A 24306-nucleotide genomic window follows, 5' to 3' on the forward strand; every position below is an offset into this window, starting at 1 on the left:
CCTGTCTATGGTTTCCCCTACACTGACCCTTCTCAGCTCAAGTTATTTAGATGGAAACTGGGCCCCTTCTCCCCTAACTGCAGTTAGGGAGACCTCTTCAGAGGAGGGAATATTACAGACTGCTAAATTAGGAGGGAATGTTACAGATTGCTAAAGTAGGTGGAAATACTATAGGCAGTCAGACAGTGCTGGACCCTTAAGGAAGTCAGAACAGAAGAAAGGAACACATGGACTGTGGCTGGAGGTACATCTAAAGATTAAAATCATAACAGCCAGACTTGTATACTTCTGTAAGGGATAAATGGAAGCTTGAGATTATTGGCATCACCCCTTTGATTTCCCATTATCTCAGGAGAGGTGGACCACCCTCTCCCACTCACTAAGATTGACTAAGACCAATAAGAGTGAAACCACTAAGACTAAAACTATACTAAGACTAAGACTTCAGACAAGACTGCAGATTATCAACCAAGGTTAATGATGTCATCTGTATGGCCTTGCTACTATTGGGTCAATATCACCTAAGCGACTATACTTGTAATCTTATTGGTTGATCATAATTTTGACCCTCATTGTACCCACCTTGTGATTTTGCTCTATAAAACTTCCTTTAGGAAGTGAGCTCACTGGTAACCCATGGAGGACCCCTCCTGTCTCTCAGGTACTATTCCTCTTCCCCATCCTTTTTCTCCAATAATTTTCCTACTCTTATGCTCAAAAATAAATAAACAGTAACCTTGATAGTTCCATTTAACATGTGATGCAATGTCTGTGGATCTTGTTTACACTGCCGGACTGGGTCTGCACTTGTGGGCGGTATGACTCTGCTCCACTTCCTGTGGGCAGCCAAGCAGCTCCAGACTGCTGCCTCGTCCCAGCCTGCACTCTTCTGTCAGCTTAGTTTTTTTTTTGTTCATGCCTGGCCCTTGTCTCCAACTCCGTCCTCTGGGACTGTATCTATTTACCCTGATTTATTTTTCTGAATAGGTGCTGGCTCTTCAATGATACCCTCCCCCAGGCTTCGCTGGAGGTGAGACAAGGCCATGAGACCTGCTTATCCTGTCTCCCTGCTCCTTCTAAATCCCACATGGAAGACATGTACCTCTGCCTGCATCTTCTCTTACACGTGGGGAGCTCCAGCGGGGAACCACCATGCTCTTCAAATTTTCATGGGCTTTTTTCAGAGGCAGGTAATGTCATGGCTGAGAGCCAAAGTTAGGTAAACACCTGTAATTCCAGCTACCTGGTAGACTAGACTAGACTAGGATCGAGTTCAAGGCCAGTCTGGGCAACTCTGCGAGACCATGTTTCAAAATAAAAAGGGATCTAGGTGCTATGGCACGTATTTGTAATCCCAACACTCTAGGAGGCCAAGGCAGGAGGATCACAAATTCCACCCATCCTGAGCAAGTTAGTGACTTAGCGAGACTGCTACAAAAATTTTTTTAAATAAAGGAGAGGGGAGGTTGTACCTTACTGTAAAGGCCTTGGGTTCAGTCCTGACAACAGCAATAAATACATGAATAAATACAGCCAGAGATGTAACTCAGTAGTACAGCACCCAATGTGTCAAAATCAAAATGAGCTGGGGATTTAGCTCAGTGCTTGCCTGGTAAGGGGGAGGTCATCAGCTCGATTCACAGTTACTCCCCCAAAATCAAAACAAAAAACCAAAGCTATCACTAATGAGTGACCTAGGCCTGCCTCACTGACCTCATCTGGAAAACAAGGATAATCGTGGTCTCTATCTTTTGGGAATTGTGATATTTAAATAATGTATTCAAAATAGTAAAAGAATAGTTGACTTGCTATAAATATTTAAAATACTTTAGCTAGTATATTTATATTCTAAAATGCCTATGACCACCTGGAGATGTTAGTATATATTTATATTAGACATCCAGATAATATGCCTAAGGGAAACTTTGCAGCCTGTGACCTACAGGGAAGATTTAATGAATAATAGCTATTGTGGCAATTTGTTAAGATGTGTTGTTGGCCCAAAGGAGAGAAAGATAGCCCTGGGGTTCACAGGCTGAACTAATTCAGGTATTAATTAAATGAACTGAAAAAAAGATCCATGGATCCCAAATGATAAAGGGGATAGTTTCAAAAACATATTAGTCTCTAGTCAGAATCATCCAAGATGAGTGGGGTTCTTTCAAGTGGAATAGAGGCCCCACCTTGGAGGTATGTGGCCACTGGCTGAACCCTGAGCAAGATGTCAGAGACCAGAGTGGAGCACCAGTGGTTCTGGTGTAAAGGAGGTCTCCTGTGTCTGGAACCTCTGCGTCCACCTGCAGGACAGTCTCCTGCCATTATTACCTGCAGTGCCTTAACACACTTCTGAAGATGGTGTCAAAGGAGAGAGAGCTTGAAATTCCAGTGTCAAAAGGAACATCCAACTGGAATTGTATTTGTGGTAAAGAGAGAAATTAGTTTGGCGTCAGAAACAGGATTTCTATCCTGGCTCTGTTGGAAGCTGGCTGCATATCACCATCTGTAAAATCATGAAGGCAGCTCACCTCACACAGGTGCTTCTTAGGAGTGTGTTAGCGCTCATGACACAGGAACAGTCTATAGATTCTTGGGTCATAAACATCTGGTAGTGTCTCAAAGCTAGTATTTCCTGTGTTTCACTACCTTCCTACCTTTTGGAAAGTAAGAAGGCAGGAGACTGAAATACTAGAGGTTTAGGTTATTTGAATGTGTATAAATCATTAAACAGAAAAAGTCTCTGAAAGCTGTATTTATTCACATGACTGTTGCTGACATTTGTATAGTCATCAAAAATAAAAATGATATTGCTTTTAGAATTCAGTGGAAAATATTCCTTTTCTTTGTCAAATGGGATGAAAAGCATAATGAGCAGATCCTATACCCATATTTTAATTATTCATTGAAACTGTGTACAAGAGCCAGGGATATAGCCCAGGCGCACAGTGCCTGCCTGGCAAGCACAAGGTCCTGAGTTCCATACCCAGGACCAAAAAATACCAAAACAAATAAATAAACAAACAATAATAAAACACAAACACAATCATTTTAAAACACCACCTAAATGAAAAGGAAAAAGAAAATCTTATTTTTGAGTAATTAGACCCTTCTAATGTGTGTCCCAACCACTAAGAAATAAGATTATGACTAGTTAATGTTTGAGAAAACTTAGTAATTTTACAAAAATATTTGAGGCACCTGCTTTATGCAAGCCAGTGTCCGGGGCCTAATAACAGGACAGGAAAATAAATAATGCCTTCCTTTCCTGAAAGTAGACCTTTATCATTTCCAGCAGCAATCGGCTGGCCGATGCTATTTGAATGCCACAGTCATTTTAAACCGTAAAAAAGGAAAGGGCATTAGGCCTCTATCATTTAGCAATGAGTTTGAGAAAACAGGAATCTGTCTTTGCTGACAGGAATAAGGACCGGCTGAATGGAAGATATGTAATACCCAGTGCTCTCAGGCTGCAAGATGAAAAATGCCTCTCACAGTGAGAGGAAGGCAACTACAAATTAGGAAGCAAGCAGAGCCCATGGAGATGCTTAAAACATTCATCCAGAGGGTGGCAGACAGTCAGCAAACAGGCACAGAATGCCGGGCAGAGGAAGTGTTCGGAAGAAAAATAACACAGTGTAAGGGGCAGAGAGGGGAAGCAGCTGTGTGCTGTTGGCTGGGCGGCACGTCAGCAGGGAGCCAGGAAAGGCTTTCTGAGTCAGGAGACTTCTGAGTGGCATGAAGTGAAAAAACCCAAAAGGATTGGAGCCGGGGGATTTAGCTCAGTGAGATAAGCGCCTGCGTGGCAATGTGAAGTCATGAGTTCAAATCCTGATACCCAAAAAAGAAAGAAAGAAAAAAACCCAAATGGGAAAAACTGGGGGAAGAGGGTAGGTTAGGGGGAGCAGTGGCAGGAGACGAGGTCGGGAAGGTGAAAGGATGTGGAGAAGGCAGATCTGGGCTTAGTCTTTATTAAAAACCGTGCTTCGGTTTATCTCAGAAGGCCTGTACTAAAATAACCGACATCAGCATGTTATTGAATGGCCGCTTATTCAGAGGGCAGAAGAGTCTAAACTTCAGGGTCCCTTGCACTCACAATGGTTTAGGATTCCTTAGACGCAGCCTGGCCTTCTTCCCCCAGCCAAACAATTACAGTTCACAAAGTAGCTTTCAGTCATCAGTCACCAGGACATTGCCACTGAGCACAGAGAATGAATTCATTTGCACCAGCCTTGCTTCCTTGTGTCAAGGCAGGAATGTGGCTTTGGTTAAGGTAGTCACCATCCCAGGCTGCCAGGGGTAAAGTAAATGACCATCTGGCCTTCATAGCAGGAGGCAAGACTTATTTTTGGCCAAGATTCATATAAAGGCAGATGCCTCCGCTCTAGAAGGGACATTCAGGGGCCGCACTCCCAAAATAAATGTTGATCACTTTCGCTTCTAGGTACAATCTGCCCTTCCTGAAGTGGCGGCAGATGTAGCTCCACTTTTGCTGACTCTGCTCAGCTCACACCAGCCCCTCCAATTTGCAGGTCGATGGCTGCCTTGTTGGTTGTCATAAATGATGTTTATTTTTCAGGAATAACTAGACCAACGAAGCCTGACTCAACCTGAATGTCAGAAATCACTTGTGGCCTAAACCCACGGCATCTGGAACCGAGTGGAAGGTGTGCTGTGGCAGACTCTAAGTGATCTTTTCTTGACCATGTCTCCTAGGCAAGGTCTTTCTTGTATTTAGAAATAGATCTCCTATGGTAGTATAATTTATAATTTTGACTATAACAAAAGCTTAGGGATAAGGGGCTTGGAAAAAAAGACAAAGCAAATTGAATAATCAGCTCCCTTAAATACCATGAAACATTATAAATAGAGCTGTACTATGACTCAGAACTAACCTCATACATTGAATTATAAACTGGCAAAAGATATTTTCTGGGAAATGGTATTCTGTTTCCTTAAGTAAAACTAAGGTATAATTCCAGGATAAACCCAGTGAGATGATTAGAAAGAAAAGGTAAGTATAGAATCTTAGACACACTGTTCCATATGGCAGCCTACCTGGAGGACATAAGATGTGGGTTGATAATGAAACAGGTGTACATCTTTCATCCCCCTTCTCTGTCCTCCTCTGTGCCCAGCATGCTGACATCTACAGACTATTGCTATGGTTTCCTGTGCTTTACTTAGCTCTGACCAATGGGGTGTGGGCAGCAGGAGAGAGAAACATGTTCCTGGTAATTTGCTTCCCAGCTTCCTCCTGGCAGCACATGTACCATTAGCTAGCTGTGTTTTGCTCTGGCCATGGATCCTGTTGAGTCGCCCTGTTTCAAAGCTCCAGCTTCTGTACCTGTCTATGCTTCTCACACTCCTGAGTGTGGCTCCCCATTTGCTAGTCTCTGGGTGCTTCAGTGTCCCACAGAGCTATAAATAGTTACTTCCTTAATTTCTTTACAGTCAAACCTTTTCTAATGTACTGCCTGTATCCTTCTGAGATCCTAATCATAATCAGATGCAATGTTAGGCAGCCCCCAGATCTACCCATATAAATAAGAAAACTCCCAGAAAAAAAATATAGGCTGATTATGAAAGTTTTATCTTCCAATATACTGAATTTTCACTAAAATATTCACCAAAACTGAGAGCCCATATGGAAAGAAAAATGATTATGAAAACAATGCATTAGGAAGACAACAAAAAAACATGCTTGTCTCCTGACATTGGCCAGCCTCAAATTCAGCCTCACACTCAAATCTTTGGATGAGGCTGATGTATTTATAAAGAGTGGGTTTGGGGTAATTGTGTTTATAGATTACAACTGCTAGTCTAGAATCTTGTAGGAGTGGCCTCAGGTCTATGGAGATAGAGGGATTTATTGGTGTACGTTCAAACCACTTTTGCTGCATCCCATAGGTTTTGGAAAGTTTCCATTTTCATTTATCCAGACTTTTTGATCCATTCTCATTAGTAGAATGTTAGTTCCTATACCACTTCTCCTGAACATCGTATCACTGTGGTCAGAGGAGACACTGGATACATATCAAGCCTCTTAAGTTTGTTGAGACTTGTTTCGTGGCATATGTGATCTATTCTGGACAAAGTTGTGTGTGTACTTGAATGTGTATTGTTTCTGTATAGAATATTTTGTACACGTCTGTTAGACCCCTTTGGTCTGAAGCACAGTTGAAGTCCAATCTGGATATGTCCATTATTGAAAGTAGGGTAATGAAGCCCTTTACTATTTTTGTATTACAATCTCTCTCTCCCTTCAGGTCTATTAATATTTTCTTTATGTATCTAGATGCTTCAGTAGAGTACATACATATAAACAACTCATATAACTGCTTGATAAGTTGAATCCTTTATGTTTTTTTACTTAAAATCTATTTTGTCAAATCCAACTATAGTTACCCCTGTTCTCTTTTGCTTTTTTTTTTTTTTTTTTAATTTTTTCTTATTTTTAAAATTTTTCTCTTTTGCTTTCCACTTGCACGGAATATCTTTTTCCTCTATCACTTTCTGTGTTTGTCCTTAAAGACGAGGTAAGTCTGCTGTATAATGTATAGATAGATCTTATCTTTTTAACTCAATCATTCTTATCCCCTTTTTAAAGAATATTACATTCAAAGTAAGCAGTGCTAAGGAGAAGTTAACACTGCCATTTTGTAATTGGGTGTTCTGGTTTTGTGGGATATAATTTGTTTCTATCTCTCTTCCTGTCTTCCTTTGTAGTCCAATGGTTTGGTTTTTGTTTTCGAAATGCTTTGTATTTGTTTTGTATATCCTTGCATTTTCACTTTGTGGTTATCATGATCTTTGCAGAGAAAGTTCATGTGTTCATATCCCTATGGCTTACAATTAGTAAGGATGTAAGGGCCAAAATGGAAAAAATTTTTCTAAGCAAAAAAGCAGCTTCAATTATCCATTTGCACAAACAGTAAGAATGCCAGAGTAGGAACTAAATTTTTAAGGTAACTAAATCTAAATTTCCTTACTTAGAGGTATGCTAAGATTAGGAGTGATAACCTGCAATCTTTACTGCACCTGAAATTTGCAAAGTGGGCATGCATGCCACGATCAACACAGCACATCCGGCCTGACAGACTCCTGTCCTCAGACTTCCCTCCCAGCTGCATTTTGCAAAGTACTTCAGGCATTCTTTTTTCTCCTTTCAAGTAGGCATTTTTAAAGTGCTCAGGGCATGATTATATTAACATATTTTATATTAATATCGAACTTCCAATTTTTTTAAGAAGAAATTTCACTGACCACTTCCTGGGACCGCACTCTGGTCTACTGGCAGTGGTGAAATGTAGCCACCAAAGGTGGAGGGTGAATGGTTGTTCTTTGGACTGTTTACTGTGGTAGGAGTTAGGAATCTGCAGACAATGTGTCTGGGAGGGAGAAGTGGTCAATGTCATGCAGTCTAAGCCTAAGCTTTTCTTTTTCTCAGTTTGCTGCCCTTCTTTATGCACTGCTGTTAATCCTCCACCTGCAGAAACAAAAACTTTGTCCTGAATATGTATCTAAATCTCAGCGTATTACCTTCCCCATAACCAGGTCTTCTAATTTTTATCTCCATGTTTCTATTTAATCTAAACCTTCAGAAAAACTGACAAAATCACTTAAATTTGAACCTTCAAATCAGGTATCTTTCTCTGTACTGCACCATATGAAAAGCTTTTGAGAACTGTTTTGGGAATTTTAACTACAACAGAAGGCTCTTTCTAAGCCTGCTCCTACTACCCTAGGTCAAGTCCTCACACTGTGTTAGCACCAGAACTACAGTAATTAAACTATTCCTGTATGGTTATTAATGCTGTTCAAGTATTTTTAGCGTTTTGGGCACATGGGAATCATCACTTCCTGGCCTCCTTGTGACAGTCAAAAAACATGTAGCTGGTTTCAACCAGTTCGAGAAGTGCTATTTTTCCGTTTTGGCCCAGTGTTTAATCACACTTGCCACAGTAACCAGTAATTTTTTAATAGTGGGAAAAAGGGATCAACAGATAGCAAACCCTACCGCTGGACAGTCCACTCTGAACACTGAAGTTGAGATTAATCTTGGACGAGCCGTTTAGAGGTTGCATAGCACAGCATAACCTACCGAGCCTGACTGATACATGTCCTCACCATCTATCCTAACCACTGCTACCCGCTCAGCTGGTCAGGCCACTATCCTGGCCAAATAACTTATTTCCAAATATCAGAGGACGAACCTTTAGGATGTCATTCATGCCTTTACTTGTATTTTTTGAGAACTTGGTGTAAGGGCAGAACCCAGGGCCTTTGTACAAAGCTATATATCCCCCCTCCCCATCCCTTTGAGACAAGGTCGTGCTAAGTTGCTGAGGCTACACTTGAACTTCCCAGAACTTCCCGGTTTCCCAGAGTGCTGGCTTTACAGGTAAAACCACACCTGGCATTCCGTCTCTTATAAACTGGCCTAACCCTGCTTGTCTAGATGCAGTTCCCACGAGTCCCCTACAGAACAAGCAAGCTCGCCAAGAACTCCCTGAGCACACCCCCACCCCAGGATTCTGCTGTTCTGAGTGCATCCTTCTCAAAGGCCCACACGCAGCACATACTACCAGAGTGCAGACAACTGAAGTCCCAACACGTGTTCTTGCTCACACCGTTAACCCACATATTCATGGATTTCATTAACAGCTAAAATTTTCCATACTAACCTTTCTAAATTCCGTCTTGTCCCTCTTTCCGGAATTGCTATTAAACCTAAATTGTGGTTTTTCATTTTGTAATTCTGGACTTCTAATCTCTTTCCTATATCCCCTCTCCTCATCTCTGGGCTGTATTCTAAGTAACTTCCTCAAGATCTGTCTCCCCGTTCAGGCCCAGCTTCGTAAGACTGGAGCACCCAGGTTTCCCTCCAGGGCTCAGCACTGTGCAGTAGGTTTTCAGTCTGACTTTCAGTGAACAGATGGTAATTCCGTATTACCGACTATTTCTGGGTATTTAAAAGTAAAAGACTTTCAGGTCATCATAGAAAACTCATAATGCCAAAAACAAAAGTTCTAGTATCATGTTTTACACATACTTTTATTTGTTGAATAAATGAATATTTGTCCATATGTACATAACCACGTAGAGCGAGCACTAGATTTAGAGCAAAATATTTGGATTCTAATATGCAAAGCCACTTACCAGCTACGAGGGCTTAGGCAAAGAACTTATCTAAGCTCAGCTTCCTCAACTGTAGAACTAGGCCGCACAGACCCATGCGGCCCCCACATAGGCTTATTGCAAGGTCCAAATGCAGAAACATGTGAAAGTGCTGATTACAACTTAGAGCAATACAAATGTAACTGTAACGAGTAACAGCAATCAAACTTCAAGTTGAGGAATACTTAGTCACACCCGTGGACTGTACTGATGGAGTCAAGCAGGAAGTGACAAACAGATGATTATTAATGAGAATAAACATGCCATTCTCCCGCCGAGGGAGAAGAATTTGGCAGTATCCTTTAGTCTGTTCCAACCATTAAGCACTTCCTTAACTTCGCAAAGATGTCAGCGACCCACCATCAATAACTCTCTCACAGAAGCACAGGGGCCAAATGTCCCACGTTTATTTACATATTAAATGTGTTTAATACAGTTATGATGGATGTAGTGTGTAACACCTGACAGCAGCACGACCTTCTGAGGAACCAAACACCGACTACGCCTATCATGCAAGTATCTATATATACACAAAAGAATTTCTTTTCTTACAAAAAAAAAAAGTACAAAACATGTTTAGGGATAAATACAAGATATAAAATGCAAAAGAAACCACAAACAATAGCCAAAAAAAATACATACATACATATATATAAAACTCTTGCCAGAGAACTACAAACAGAGGGGACAGAAGAGTACCTCTGCGATGCTGTGATAAGCAGAACTACAGTGCGAGCCATACGTACTGAAATGACTAAATCAAACCCAGGTGGCTCAGTGCTTCGTCTAATGGCCAATTGCATGTGCAGGCTGCTGCATTGTAAGTCGGTGGTTAAAGTTGTGCATCCCAACTCTAAGTACCAGAACATTTGGCAGTAGCACCCAGAACAGGAAATGCCAACTGGTTAGACAGCAAAGGGTTAAGTCAACTATGACTTGTTTTTCCTGTCAAGAGCCAGAGAAATACTTGATATTCTTATTTGTGTAATAGTTAATAAGTTACATGACAAAAACCTGACTAGACATCTACTGTTCTAACTACGTATGTGTAACTTTTACAGTAGTCCAGCCCTTTCGAAGCTTTATCTCCTTGTGCTCTTAAGTCAGCCTTGCAAATGTGCCCCAAAACTATCGGCCTCATTGTTTTCCTTTAGAATTCCCTTTTCCCTCATTTCTCAGGATGGAATGAAGCAAATGCACATTCCTTGCTGGATTCCTGGCCCGTTCTACCCACTGCTGAGAGCAGGTCCCTGCAAGGCTGCTTTAAACACGCTGGGTTGGGTTGGGTTGGGCTGGGTGTGGCCCTGGAGTGCAGCTGTCCGCGGCCCTGCTGGAGGCGGGCCGTGGGAGTAGTGCTAAGACACTTAAAGTTCCTAGTGTTGTTGAGACCACGATCACCTACAATTTATGTAGTAAATTCTAAAAATTAAAAACACTAAAAAAGGCATTAATGTCAGCCTCTGATTAGTGAACCCATTCAAATTGGTAACATACAAAATGGTTTATCTGAATTCAGGAACTGCCCCTAAGAACTCTGTTTTAAAGAAACGGTACAAAAAGAAAAACTCTAACCCAAAAAACTCAAAACATTTCCACTAAATACTGATACAAACATGTAACAAAGAGTATAAAAAGTTATTCATTTAAATATATACAAACTCTTTTAAACTCAAATACTGTCATAATACTTATGGAGGAGATAATCTGACCTGGTGAGGAGGGTACACTGAGAGGAAATATATTGCAACAGCCTAGACAGTACTGTTAACTCTATTATACTGCAAACTTTTTGTAACAAAAATGTTTTTTAATTCCAATGTGGACAGGGATTTTCCTTAAGGAAGGTCTGTGGCTATTTCTCGGCTGAGCTCATTCTTTTGGACTTAATGAAGGCCATGCCGTGTGTCCGCATGTGCGTGTTTAAGGCAGCTTCTGTTTCGAAGGTCTTTGCACACACCTTGCACTTCCGGTCGGACGCTGCGCCGTCGGGGGCCTCGTCCTCGGGGCCGGGCTTGTTCTCTTGCTGGTTGTCCTCGCCGGCCCCGTTCTGCTTGGACACCGGCTGGGGCTCCTTGAGCTTGTGCACGATGAAGAGGTGCCGGGACAGGGAGACATGGGACGTGTAGCAGAGGCCGCACTCCCGGCACTGGTAGGAAGAGCCATCTGACTTGTGCTGGGGGATGTGCTCGTGGAACTGCAGCAGGTTCTCCGTGGTGAAGCCGCACACGGCGCACTTGTGAACCTTGAACACGTTGATCTTGAGCTTTTTCAGGGGTTGAGTGATGGCTCCTCTAGGAGGTCTGAACTCTAAAACTGGTTCTTCCAACTTTCGCTTGGGACTTGGGACCTTTGGGGGAAAAACAAAACAAGTAACTCAACTGAAGCCACCCTGCTATGTCTTCAACAAATGACTGGAGCTGCTAGGAAAGTAGATCCTGGAAGTGCGGGACTAGGGCTTAAGTCACCCATCTGCCCTGCCAGAGGCCCACACCTTCCCTCTACCCCTCCAAGAGGAACTGAGTCACCACATCCAGGCACAGGACAGGGCAAACCAGAACAGGCGCAGGGATCTAGAGCACATGGGACTCACAGAAACAAAGCAGTGTACCTTCTACACTGGGGAGAAATGGGGTGCGGTACACGGGTCAGGGAGGGCCACGGTGAAGGCGGGCAGGAAACTGATGCAGGCAAAGAAAGAAACGAGCCCAAGGGGTGTGAAGCCAACACCCCGCCTCTGCCCTGTGTTCTGGGGACAGCAGGGCAACTGCAAGGGCAGAGCGGCCCCGGGAGAACAGGAAACAATGTCCAGAGGGGCCGCGGGAGGAACTGTGTGTGACAGGACACACCAGGCTCTTGTTTTCACCGTAAGCAGGAAGCTGCTGTCCCACCCCAGCAACTCCCCCTGTGGCTTTCCCTTGCCTTCTCCTTCCCCTCCTGCTCTCCTCATCCCTGCACACATCAAACCCGCTTTGGGCCTCCGTGGGTCCAAGCCCACGTGACGCTTCCTCTCCCTTCCCCGTGGTCCAGCTTTCTCTGCCCTGTGCCGGAGCCGTCACTGCAGTATGTTCTCTTAACTTCTGTGGGAAGGACCATGTTTTAATGTGACATTGGTCTGATGAGCTTTTTACACAACGATTAACTCCTTTGAAAACTTTTCTTTGTGAACAGCTTTTACCCAGGGGCCTTCCAGATGTAGTGTGGCACCAAAGTCAGCGATGTCTGCTTACTGGTGGCTTCCCTTAACTCCAGTAGCAGGTGGCACACACAATGCCTTGTACACAGTCTCTTATTTATGACTCGCTGGCTCACATTCACTGCCCCACACCCCAATCAAGAGTAAGGTCTGGGGGCTGGAGATGCAGGTCAGCAATAGAGCACTTGCCTATCACATGCGAGGCTGAGTGGTCCCCAGCACCACGAAAAGGGGTGGGAGGACACAAATTTGTTGTTTTATCTTTTATCATTTATTATTACAAGGAAGAAAGTACTCACCTAATTGTTATTAGGAACCTATCACCACTGACATACTATCAAAAAAAGATTCTGCCTTGGGGCCAGGGTCACGGCTCAGCAGCACAGCGCCTGACTGGCAAGGGTCACGAGCCCGTTTCCCAGTATCAAAAAAAAAAAGTAAGCTACTATTTTGTTTTGAAATTCTGTATCACTGCTTTATTCTTTTTTCACTTTTAAATTTAAAAACAAAAAGAGAAAGCAATATCTTTAATATACTCCTCTGGCTAAAAGACAACTTCCCTAAGTCAACATAAAATTTTTTTTAAGTTATATAAGCAAGTAGGTTCCTAGAGCTGTTTCTGGAAGGACACAGAAGAAACTTAACAAAAGTTACCTTTCAGGAGAAGCTGAGGGGTCAGAGTGGGTGTGGAGGGGATTATCCATTATTGCATACTTTCATGTATAACCTGACTTTTAGAAGTGTAAATGAATGCATAGGTAATGAAGAGACTATACTGAGAAAGCAAGTCGACACAGCTTTGCTGTGAAGAAAGCAGTTGTAGCAGGGCGTGGTGGCTCACGCCTGTAATCCCAGCACTCGGGTGGCTGAGGTGGGAGGATCGTTGCAAGTTCGAGACCAGCCTGGGCTACAAAGTGAGCTCAAGGCCAGCCTGAACTGCATAGTGAGACCCTGTCTCAAAAAAGAAAAAAAAAAAAACAGAAGGCAGTTATAATGTTTGACCTTGGTGTCTTCCTTTATTTCCGTTTCCTCCTCATTGGTGGCTTCAGTCATCTCTTTCACATCTGGATCCTTGATCCCGTGCATCAGCTGGATGTGCTTCTCCAGCATCAGCCGCTTGGTGAAGGTCCGCCGGGAGTCCGGGCAGTGCCTGCAGGGCACAGACAGGGAGAAGCCACCCTGCTACAGTGCATGGCTGCAGCTGGAGGGGCTGTGCAGCAGCAAACAGCCAGCACAAGCCAGATTAACGGCAGTGGCTCAAGGACGAACAAACAGTGTTGCTAAGTCATAGTTTGTAAAAAAGGGTTTTTAAAAACCAGCTTTTGTAAAAAGCTCTGTTGGTATAGAACTAGACTAATTTGCTCCAGTTGGAATATTTTCTAGGTTTAGTCGAAGTATGATTTAATTTGTAATCCTATATTGGCCTTAATTTTAAAATGCAGAGTATTAAATTTCCAGAGCTTTCTTTACAACAACTCTGAATATCCTCAGACTTTATACCACGATAGACCCAGCAGGCTAGGCTCCCCATGCTGCTGGTAATTCCCCTGTCCCTCTGCTGAAACAGAACCTCAGCCCAGCCTTCCCACAAGTACATGTGACCCCTGTGTCTATCCCCAAGGTATTTGAGCCCCCAAGGCGGGTTCACTCTTGGAAAACATTCCTAACATACATGGGGGTCAGCAAAAGGGCGCTTCTTTCTCAAGTACACATAAATGAAAATGTAGGAAGCTGAACTGATCCAAGACAGGCCAATTATCTGTTTTCATTTTATCTTGTGCCAAAAATATTGTAATTATGAAGATAGTTTGTTTGAAAGATGGGAGTTTACTGTTTTCTTAAATCAGGCCAAACATACTTTTTAAAACGTTCGTGACCATGCTGATTATGGACACTATATATCACATCAACAATACCCCTGCAATGAATGAAGGGGGACAAAAAGCCTGCTCTTATTTTGAACCAAATCTGCTACTTTCAAATAATGACTGGCTCAAAACCTCATGATTTCACATTAGAGACAGCCTGGGGACAAGCCTGGCACGACATGTGCTCTTGATCCATGGAGAGATTTTAGCCAGCAGTAAATTAGCCAGGCAGTCCTGGCTTACAGTGACCTCTCGGGGAAAGAAACAAAACCTATCTGTGAAGGATTGTGGCCAGGCAGACTCCTTTCCCTCTTTTTTCAATCCAAGGCATCCTAAACTGATTTTTTAAATACAGTCTCAAAACACAGGCTATGCATGGAACATTGTCACCTCACCAAAATCACTTTACCTCTTTGATTTCACTCCTGCTTGGCTACCTAGAAAGCTCCCTAACTAACCAAGCCCAACGAGCCCTCGCTGAGGGGACAGCTAGCTTCAAGCCTGTCCCTGTGCGCTAGGCCCACCGCACCTGCTCTGACCCTGTTTGTGCGGCCTTACACACTGGTGCTCCACACTTGGGGTCCTATAGCTTCCTCTGATGAGAAGCACCTTGTTCCACCAAGGTGACGAGGACTGTCCACTGACAACGTAATAATCTGGTCATTACATACAAAGAGGAAGTTTGTGAGTTGCCACCGAGGTATGAGATTTTATGGCCCACTCAGTCCCTCACATGTGTCTGGTCGCAGCCAGTAACAAGTACTGCCCAAGGGCCCAGGACCTGGTCTGGACTGGACCTTTCCCAGGCCTCTGCTGAAAGTGGGTACTCCGACCTGCCAAATCGATCTACAACGCTGCCCAATCGTTACGGGCAGGGACAGCACCATCCCTACTTCCCACCAGCAAACCAGCCACCCCGTCCCCAATTCTCAGTAATAAAAGTGGCATTGAATAATACAAAATCTAATATATATGGTCTACGCAAGTGAGATCACTCAAGCAATAAAACCATATGCCAAAATAGAATACAGTTAAGAAATCTAATCTAGAAACTGGAGCAGAGGGTGAAGAGTCAAAAGGTAAAAGTAAAAAATGAAAATGCAGCTCAGGATGGCAGTGCACACGTATGATCTCAGCTACCTGGGAGGCTGAGGCAGGAAAAATGCAAGCTTGAAGCCAGTCTTGGTAATTTAGCAAGACAGTGTCTCAAATTTAAAAGAAATGGGTATTCCCTGAGTTCAATCTCCAGTAACAAAAGTAAGCAAAACCAAAAACGCTCCACAAGGTGCTGACAGTTCTTTCACTGCGCTTCCATTTTAGAAATCACAACTTACGAGCAGGTGTAAACCTTCCTGATGCCCTTGTGCTTGATCCTATTGTGGCGGCACAGGCTGTGGGAGGAACTGAAGGACTTGTCACACTGGCGGCACGGATGCTTCTTCATTTGCTATCAAGAGAGAGGAGAGGGGCACTTAAAACAATGGCACGTTAAGAACTCTCAGATGCTCTAGTTGATCATCACTTAGGAATACACTAGCAAAAGCAGAAGGCCCTTTCTAAAAAATGTACTTGAAGTGGGGGAACGCTCTGGGATCACCATGAAGGGGCCAACTTCAGGAGAGTGAGAGAGAAAATTTACATTTTCTCCCTAGACACACATTTTAATACAAATGTCCAAGTGTGTTTAATAGGAAACACTGGTGCAGTAGAACTATTTTTTTAAAAAAAGAATACATGAAAACATACTCATTTAGCAAGTGAAGCCATCTTATTTGTTGTCAACAGAACATGTCCCCTTATCCAATGTTAAGTTATACATGGCATGTTAAATAAAATCCCTGGGTAATTTCAAACATTTTAAAGCTTTATCTATCAGTGGTTAATATCACTATATAATGCAAGGGAAATCCTCCGTGGACACCGGTGGAGAGCACAGCGGAGTCCACCACATAGCACGGACAACATATGAGGTACCTTCTCTTCCTCATCCTTACAAACACTGGCAGACATGAGCTGCGCAATCCCCAAGCAGCAGAGCTTCCAACTGGTGACCAAAACCAACTGGTGAGAGGATGTGAGGGGTAAACATTGTTTCTAGGTCAAGCCTGCTAAGCTCTCGTCAACCACCAACGCAAACGACAAGACGTGGGAGTTGTCAGAAATTGAACCCAGAGGCTGGGGTACATTAGGCAGAGGCTCTACCACTGAGTTTCTTCTCTGTTAAAACTTAAATACTAATTTATTCATGGTGCTTTAATTTATTTTCATAGTTTTTGTCTTCAATGTTAACTGCTATTCAATGACAGAAAATAATTCTTTTTTGTTTCTTTGTTTCATTTTTGTTTTGAGACAGGGCCTTGCCTATGAGTTACAGGTGGCCCTGAATTCTCAGCGATCCTCCTGCCTCAGCCTCCGGAGTGCTTAAATTATAGATGTGCACCACCACGCTCCACTCAGAAAACAATACTTAAAAGTCAAAATGAGAAAAACAGTGTGAATAAAGTAGAAAGTCAATCATTTCCAAGATTTTTAATGTCATTTGCTTCTTCCCGGCTCCAATGTAATGGAACCATACTGAGGGAACCAGGGTTTGAGTTGACTTTTTATAGTTAACTACACTTAGGAAAGGAACATGTTGTCTCACTCAAGTCTAAGTTGTTTTGTTCAATTAAAAATAGTAGTCTCTAAAAAAATAGCTGATGTATAAGCTGTCAAGATCCCCAAATTTACATAAAATTTTCACATATAGTACCAAATAAAACACACACATGGAATCCCTGACCATCCAAATCTGCCACCCTGCGCCCAGTCCCCTGATGAAGTTACAATCCTCCTGCCTCAGCCTCCAGAATATCTGGGGGTACATATGCTTTATCAGGTACAATCCAAACACTGGTAGGTGCTGCCAATACCACTCAGCAGACAGGCGAGCTTGTAAGGCCACTGTGATGTGTCCTCTTCCACTGTATCCCCACAGTGAAAATGGCCGTGACAGTAAACATAAGCCATTCAGGACATAAGCCACAGCAGCCTAAGTGAGATGCTCACAAAAGAAGACTTTCAGAACCGCTTCAGAAAGTGACAACAGAGTGAGGGGAGAGTACTGTGACAGGGAATGACAATGTGTCTTTTACGGTAATGAAATTTTAAATGATTTTTTAACTTTCCTTGTGTTTTTTGATTATGCCCACGAGTATCTGGCAACACAGCCACTTCGTCTTTTTGTGAGGATCCTATCTTGTTTCCAAGAGGTACCTGCCTCACTCCACCACGCAGACAACCTCCTTACTTAACCATCAAACACCCAGCAACGGGCACACACCTCCTATTAAAGGCACACAATTTTCTGAGGTCATGCCGACACACGCTCTTTGGCTTTGCTCTGACACTTTATGAAACAGAAAAGACCAAGCCAGTCCTGTAATTTAAACATTATCTCAACAACAGTCCCTCAGCAGTTAACTCCCAAGCCTCTGAATTCTTCCACTTGGGGGTCTGTTCTGTGTCATATTTCTGGCCCCCACTGCCCTTTACTGCTGGGGGCAGGGATACCTTTCAAGTGTCTCAATAGATGCCTTGAAATCTTGGATAATACCTATACAGGTGACTTCCTTGACTTACAGTGAGGTTATGCTCCAATAAACCCATCTTAAATGGGAAATGCATTTAATGCCCCATTAAAGCCATGTTAAGTTGAAGACTGCAAGTCAAACCAAGTTGAGTACTGTCTGCACATATAATATAATACAGTTTAACTGATAAACTAAGCACAGTAAGAGATTAATAACAAAACACAACAGTTGTAACAATACAGTGTCATGAAAGCTACCTGCTGGACTATGTGTCTCTTGAAAGGTCTCACCGTACTGCAGCTTTTCACTTAAACAAAGCACCTTAGGCATATCTGAACTGCCAGTTTTACAACTGTTGCACTTTGGAGCAACCATTATTAATATTAGAGTTACCTGAATGGAAGCACTGAAAAGCCACAACCAAGCTGGCAGGTAAATCTGCAGAGAAGATACTTGGATAAGGGCGACTCCGGCCTGCGTGAGACTCCCAGGACAGCACACAAAGCAATCTCGCTCTCCAGGAGGTGCAGTTTAAAGCTTGTGCCTTGTTTCTACCTGAAGTCTTCTACTTTGTATTTCATACCGCAGCTCTCAACGGATAACTTACATAAAGAAACTTGAAACTCAGTGATCATGGGTGATATGGGTAGGGACAAGGCTTCACCGTATGTTTTTCATGTTTGAGTTTTTGAACCAAGTGAATATAGCACATATCAAAAAAAATTTTTTTGCCTCAAAAAATTAAAGTTAGGCAGGATGGTGGCACATGCCTATAATCTCAGCATTTGGGAGGCTGAGGCAAGAGGATCACTACAAGTTCAAGGGCAGCCAGGGCTCCATAATGAGTCTAAGACCAGCCTGAACTACATAGCAAGACCCTATCTCAGAAAACTGCCTCCCTGAATCAAAGCTGGGCTTATGGAGGTATAATTTACAAAATGTAAAACTGACCCTTTTAAAGGACAGCCTTGTGAGCTTCAGCACATGATGCAACTGAGTAACCGCAGTGACACTCAGCATGTGTAACGGGCACGTCATCCCTGAGGAGCTCTGTGAGCCATCACAGTCGAGCTTCTCCGCTAAAGTTGGCTCATGGCAACTACTGCCTATTTTGTGTCCCTCCGGTGTTGCTTTTCTGTCTGTTATGTACATAAAATGCCACAGGAGAGCAGGCAGCTTTCTATGTCTGCCTCCTTCGTCCCGTGCAATGGGTTGGTAATTGGGTTCTGTTCATTTGCACTGCCCAGAAGGATCCCACTGTATGGATGCAGCCCAGCGTGCTGACCCATCTGCCAGTTGATGAATGTCTGGGTTGTTTCCAGCTTTTGGAAAAAAAATGAATGAAACCCCTTTCACACGCAGTGTTTTGGGTGGGCGTGTGACTCCACTTGCCCTGGACAGACACAGGAGCAAGGTTATTGGGCCATTTGGTAAGTTAAACAAGAAACTGGCAGGCTAGCTCTGCATTTCCACAGGCTTCAGCTGCCCTGCACCCTTCTCAACATTCGGTGCCACCGTTTATTTTGGTCCTTCCAAAGGGCAGCTGGTGGTACTTTATTATGGTTTTTAGCTTTTATGTAATGACTACAGTATTAAGATTTTTTAAAAGTTTCAATTAACAGATAAAACATCTATGTACACAGTGTACCCCGCCCTTCAAAGAAAAACCCTCACCACTACAAGTTTTAATTTCTAAAAGAGTATCTGGAGCATTTTTACTCCTCCATAAGCTCCTTGAGAACAGAAGCTATGAATTACTCTTCTAGTCTTGCTCTGTAGCATGGATAAAACACTCAGTGAGTCTTTAAGAATAAATAAAGAGGGCCAGGAATTGTGCCACGTGCCTGCAACCCCAGCACTCAGGAGGCTGAGGCAGAAGGATTACCACAAGTTTGATGCCAGTCTGGGTTAAACAGTGAGGTCTAGGCCAATTTGAACTGCATAGTGAGACCCTATCTCGAAAATCAAATAAGTAAATAACTGAATAAGACATTCTCAATTAGGGAAATATCAATAGTTTGTATACATTCTTCACAAAGCAAACTCAAGGTGAAAACCAAAAACTTAAAGAGAAAGCAAGGCTTCTTGCCAGAAGACAGGTCACACCAGCATGTTCAAATGCTGATGGAGACTGAAATAGGAGAGGGACAAGGGGCAAGGAGGTGGGGAGGGCTGAGACAGGACAGCAGCTCTTCCCACAAGGCAGGAGCTGCGGCCCTGTCCCTAGCCAGGTGCAAAGCTTCCTGAGCCTATGGTGGGAGGGGTCGGCAGGGACCAGGAAATTAAGGAAACTCCAGTTCCAAGGTGAAACTGTATGGCACATCTAGATACAGTGGGCCTTCATTTTCTTTCATATTTAATTATAAAAGTATAAATGTGTACTGCAAAGTAAAGATGAACGATGGTTTCCAATCTCATCACTTTAACCACTGTTAATTTCTAGTTACTATATAGCTATTCCATTTCTTTTCTGAATATACATGTGAGTCTGTATCACAGATTTTAATCCAATATTTTCCACTCAAAAAGTTGACTACATCTATATACAGTTTAATATTTCTATGCTCTTCTTAATGAGTGCAGCACAATTCACTTCATAAATGGGCTGTAATTTATCTTCTATTACTGATTTGGGTTGTTTTGATTTCTTTATAATTATAGATACAAATTTCTGTAGTCTATCAATTATTCCTGAAATACTTTTATCTAGCTTAGAAGCTGCGAAAACTTTCCAAACATTTTGACACTCTTTGCCAGTTGGTACTTGTTTGCTAAGTCTCCAGCCAAGATCACTACCCTTCAATTCCACCAATGTGATCATTAAAAGGTATTTTTTTTCATTATCTAATAATGTTAATACCCAGTAATGCTGAACACCCATCTGTGTATCCCTCAGTTTGTGTTTGTTTAGTGAACTGCCTGATCATCTGCTTTATGTAGTTGTCTATTTCTACTAACAGGGAAAGACCTGGGGAGCAGAGGGTGAGACAGAAGGAGGTATCAATAGTTACATCTTAGAATGCTAACTTTAAGGGCTCCTGGAGGTCTACGTTACAATGCTAAGCGGGGGAAAGGAAGGTTTAACAGACTATAAGGTAACGGACCATGGTACGGGCTGGAGAGATGTCCTTGTCTGATGAGCATACATCAGAGGGCCTGAGTGGAGGAGTCACACGAGCCACACTTTGGATAGGGGCATTCCAACTACCAGGTATGGAAGCTGGGAAACCAGTGAGAAAGCTGCGTTGCAACAAGCTAGAGGTAACATTGTGTGCCCTGGTCTTAGAACCTAGGGAGGGTGAAGCAATGGGTGGAGCTGGTAGGACTTGTCTAGGTGCTGAATGTGGATGACAAAGGAGAGGGTAAAGGAGCTCAAGAATCATTTCAGATTCTTTTTGACTAGACACCTGGTAGAAGGGTTGCCAGTTACTGAGAAGGACCTGGGGAGCAACAGGGTTAGGGCTGGGGAGGAATTAAGAGGTACACATCTTCCATATGCTAATTGAGAGCCCACTGGGGATCTAAGCAGAGATGCTGAACTCCAGACAGAGCTCAAGGTTAGAAATACAAACCCAGGAACACTCGTAGACTGGATGGATGGAAAAGACTGAGCAGGGTTATCAATGAAGCAGGAAAAGAACCAAGAGAAAATGGTATCCAAGTGACCCAAAAATAAGCATTTCAAGCAGCCACATAACAGCCAAAACTCCTGGGTGAGGTGACATTAAGGCAGTGGAGACCCCCACAGGATGCTACTAACGAATCAGGAAGAAGACCAGAGCCTCACTGGCAGGACGGAGGTGGGTGACAAGGGGAGAAACACACTTCAGGAGGACTAGCTACCGAGAAAGCAGAGGAAAGCTGGGCGCGGTGGTACACATCTATAGTCCCAGCATTTGGGAGGTTGAGGCAGGAGGATCACTGAGAGTTCAAGACCAAGCTGGCTACAAAGTGAGCTGCAGGCCAGCCTGAACTGCGTAATGAGACCTTGTCTCAAAAATACAAAAAAAGACAGCAGAGGAAAAAACAGCATACTGGTATAAAAGGTACAATAGTATGCTCATGATCTGCAGAAGGACTGGGAAAAGCTGAAAGTGCAGGGCAGAAGTCAAGTGTGATTGTGACACACTAGAATGACCAACCAAGGGGCTGCAGAAAAAGGGACACAGGTCTCCGTCCAGCCTGAGGCACGGACCTCCAGCCCCTGGTCATGTATTACTAAATAAAAATTTTAAAACCATAGCAAAAAGGGAGAAGGTGCCACAGAGTCACCCTTGGAATAAGGAGAACAAAGTATGGGAATTCAGATACGAGTGGGTTTTCCTTATGAATACCACCAAATGGAAACTTTCTGGTTTGCGTAGCCACGATCTAATAGAAACAGAGACAATGTTATTCCTCCCTTCCCCACCTGACACAGCCTCCACAATCCCTGAGCCCCATTCAACCTCATCCAGCCCTAGGCTGGCACCCCCCTCAGCTCCGTGACCTCCCGGCCACCACAGTCCCCTCCCCTGTCCACATGCCACACAGCTCTTGGGATGAGTCACTTCTCTGCTTGCAGTCCAGCTGGTTCTCTCTGCAGCTTTAAGGAGTGACGTCTGTGCACTCGCCCGTCCCCGATCCAACCTCCCTCCCTCCACTCAGTATCTAGCACATGATACTCAACTAAGCATCAGCAGCCACAGACACATTGTGTGGCTCGTACCCACGCCCACTCTGCTGTCCGCTCGGCACATGAACAAATCCTTCTTGGGTATCTGACAAACACCCCTCTGGGCAGTCTTTCTTCTGCTAATCCCCCACTAAAATCATCCTCAATCTCTGCTTCCTTGTTTCCTAGACAGAATCCAATTCTTTTTCTGCCATCTGTCACACTGTTTCAACTTTCTCATACAAGTCCTTCCTCCTCTGACCTCTGTGGAGGTCAGACTGCATTTTATAATTCACTCTAGCCAAACCTCAACAGCATCAAGGTGAGAGTGGACTCCTAAGCAGTTCTCACTTAGCACTTAATTGTAGACCAACTTATGATTCTTGTAAGTCACACAGTTCTTAAACTGGTTTTAGCTTTTACAGTGTTTCTCTTTTTACCAAACTAGGCATCTGTAGGACATAACTTCATTTATACTATTCATAGCAAATGCTATGCAATTTGGTAAATATTTGTTGAATAAGTACAAACACGCTTAAAAGTTAACCATTCCCAAGGAGTGAATAAACGGCCTGTTTTCAATTGCAGAAGCATATACACCTATAACATGCAGGTATCCAGATAAAACCAAGTAAGGCAGCAAAGTAATAAAACAGGGAAAAGGCAAAAGAGAGGTTGAACATCACTAATCCAAAAATCAGCCATTAAAACCTATGTAAATATTCCAAAATCAAAATCTGAAAATGCGTATCTCTGGTCCCAGATATTTTGGATAAAGGATACTCAACATGTAGTATAGTCTGATAAACTTAGATTGTGTGTGTGTGTGTGTGTGTGTGTGTGTGTGTGTGTGTGTCTGTGTGCGCAGAGAGGGTCGGAGACAGGTTTCCCTGTGTAGTTGAAGCTGGCCTTGAACTCACTATATTTAGCCTAGGCTGGCCTCATACAGTGATGCTCCTGCCTTAGCCTCCCAAGTGCTGTGATTATATGTGTACAACACCACACCTGCCTTGAACAGTTTTTTTTTTTAATCTGTAATACAAGGACTGGGGATTTAGCTCAGTGGCATAAGCACCTGCCTTGCAAGCAGGCAGTCATGAGTTCGATCGCCAGTACCGATTAAAAAATAATAATAGGGGCTGGGGATTTGGCTCAGCGGCATAAGCGCCTGCCTTGCAAGCAAGCAGTCGTGAGTTCGATTCCCGGTACCGATAAAAAGGAAAAAGACCAAAAAAAAAAATTAAATAAATAAATAAATAAATAAATAAAAATAATAATAAATTAAAAAAAAATAAATAAACTCTGTGTTACATCTTCTATAAAGTAAATCAGGTTTTCTACAAAATACAAATAAACTATAAACTAGACTTTAATAAACTTGATTTTTAAAAAAACTCACTGAGGGGCTGGGGATTTAGCTCAGCGGCATAAGCACCTGCCTTACAAGCAGGTGGTCATGAGTTCGATCCCCGGTACCGATAAAAAGGAAAAAGACCAAAAAAAAAAAAAAAAAAAAAAAAAAAAAAAAAAAAACTCACTGGAGTGTAATCTTATTAGCATGCTTAAGTAAAAGTTAAAATTTTCTCTCAGACACTTCAAGCTTTTTATCACAAAAACAAAAATTACTACTTCATAGGAATTAAAGTCTTTCATTAAAGTTGCTCTAGGGCCCGGGACTTACCTCAGCAGCCTAACCACCTGCCTGACGAGCAAAGGTCGTGAGTTCGATCCCCAGTACCAAACCAAAAAAACAACTCTAAACCTGCCATGCAGACACTACCATCAAAGCTCATGCTCAAGGATTTACCACTGAAATTTAATGGTGGTGAGTATATTCAAGAAATA

The 24306-nt window shown here is 43.0% G+C and overlaps 1 protein-coding gene across 18 annotated transcripts in view; it reads right to left on the bottom strand.

The window, feature by feature from the left end:
- Positions 1 to 9032: 9032 nt before the first annotated feature.
- The window catches only part of Znf532 (zinc finger protein 532), a 105562-nt gene continuing 90288 nt past the window's right edge, over positions 9033 to 24306 (bottom strand). For all 18 annotated transcript variants that reach the window (XM_013157153.2, XM_023566843.2, XM_063231553.1 and 15 more), the window contains 3 exons: positions 15570 to 15682; positions 13370 to 13517; positions 9033 to 11521 (listed from right to left, as the gene is read on the bottom strand). In XM_013157153.2, coding sequence (XP_013012607.1) covers positions 11027 to 11521; positions 13370 to 13517; positions 15570 to 15682 — 756 coding nt within the window. In that variant the 3' untranslated portion in view covers positions 9033 to 11026. The remainder of the gene's footprint in view (positions 11522 to 13369; positions 13518 to 15569; positions 15683 to 24306) is intronic.

Source organism: Cavia porcellus, unplaced genomic scaffold, assembly GCF_034190915.1.
Source record: "Cavia porcellus strain 051 isolate PalLab524CR breed Dunkin Hartley unplaced genomic scaffold, mCavPor4.1 scaffold_20, whole genome shotgun sequence".
NCBI classification, from domain to species: Eukaryota; Metazoa; Chordata; class Mammalia; order Rodentia; family Caviidae; genus Cavia; species Cavia porcellus.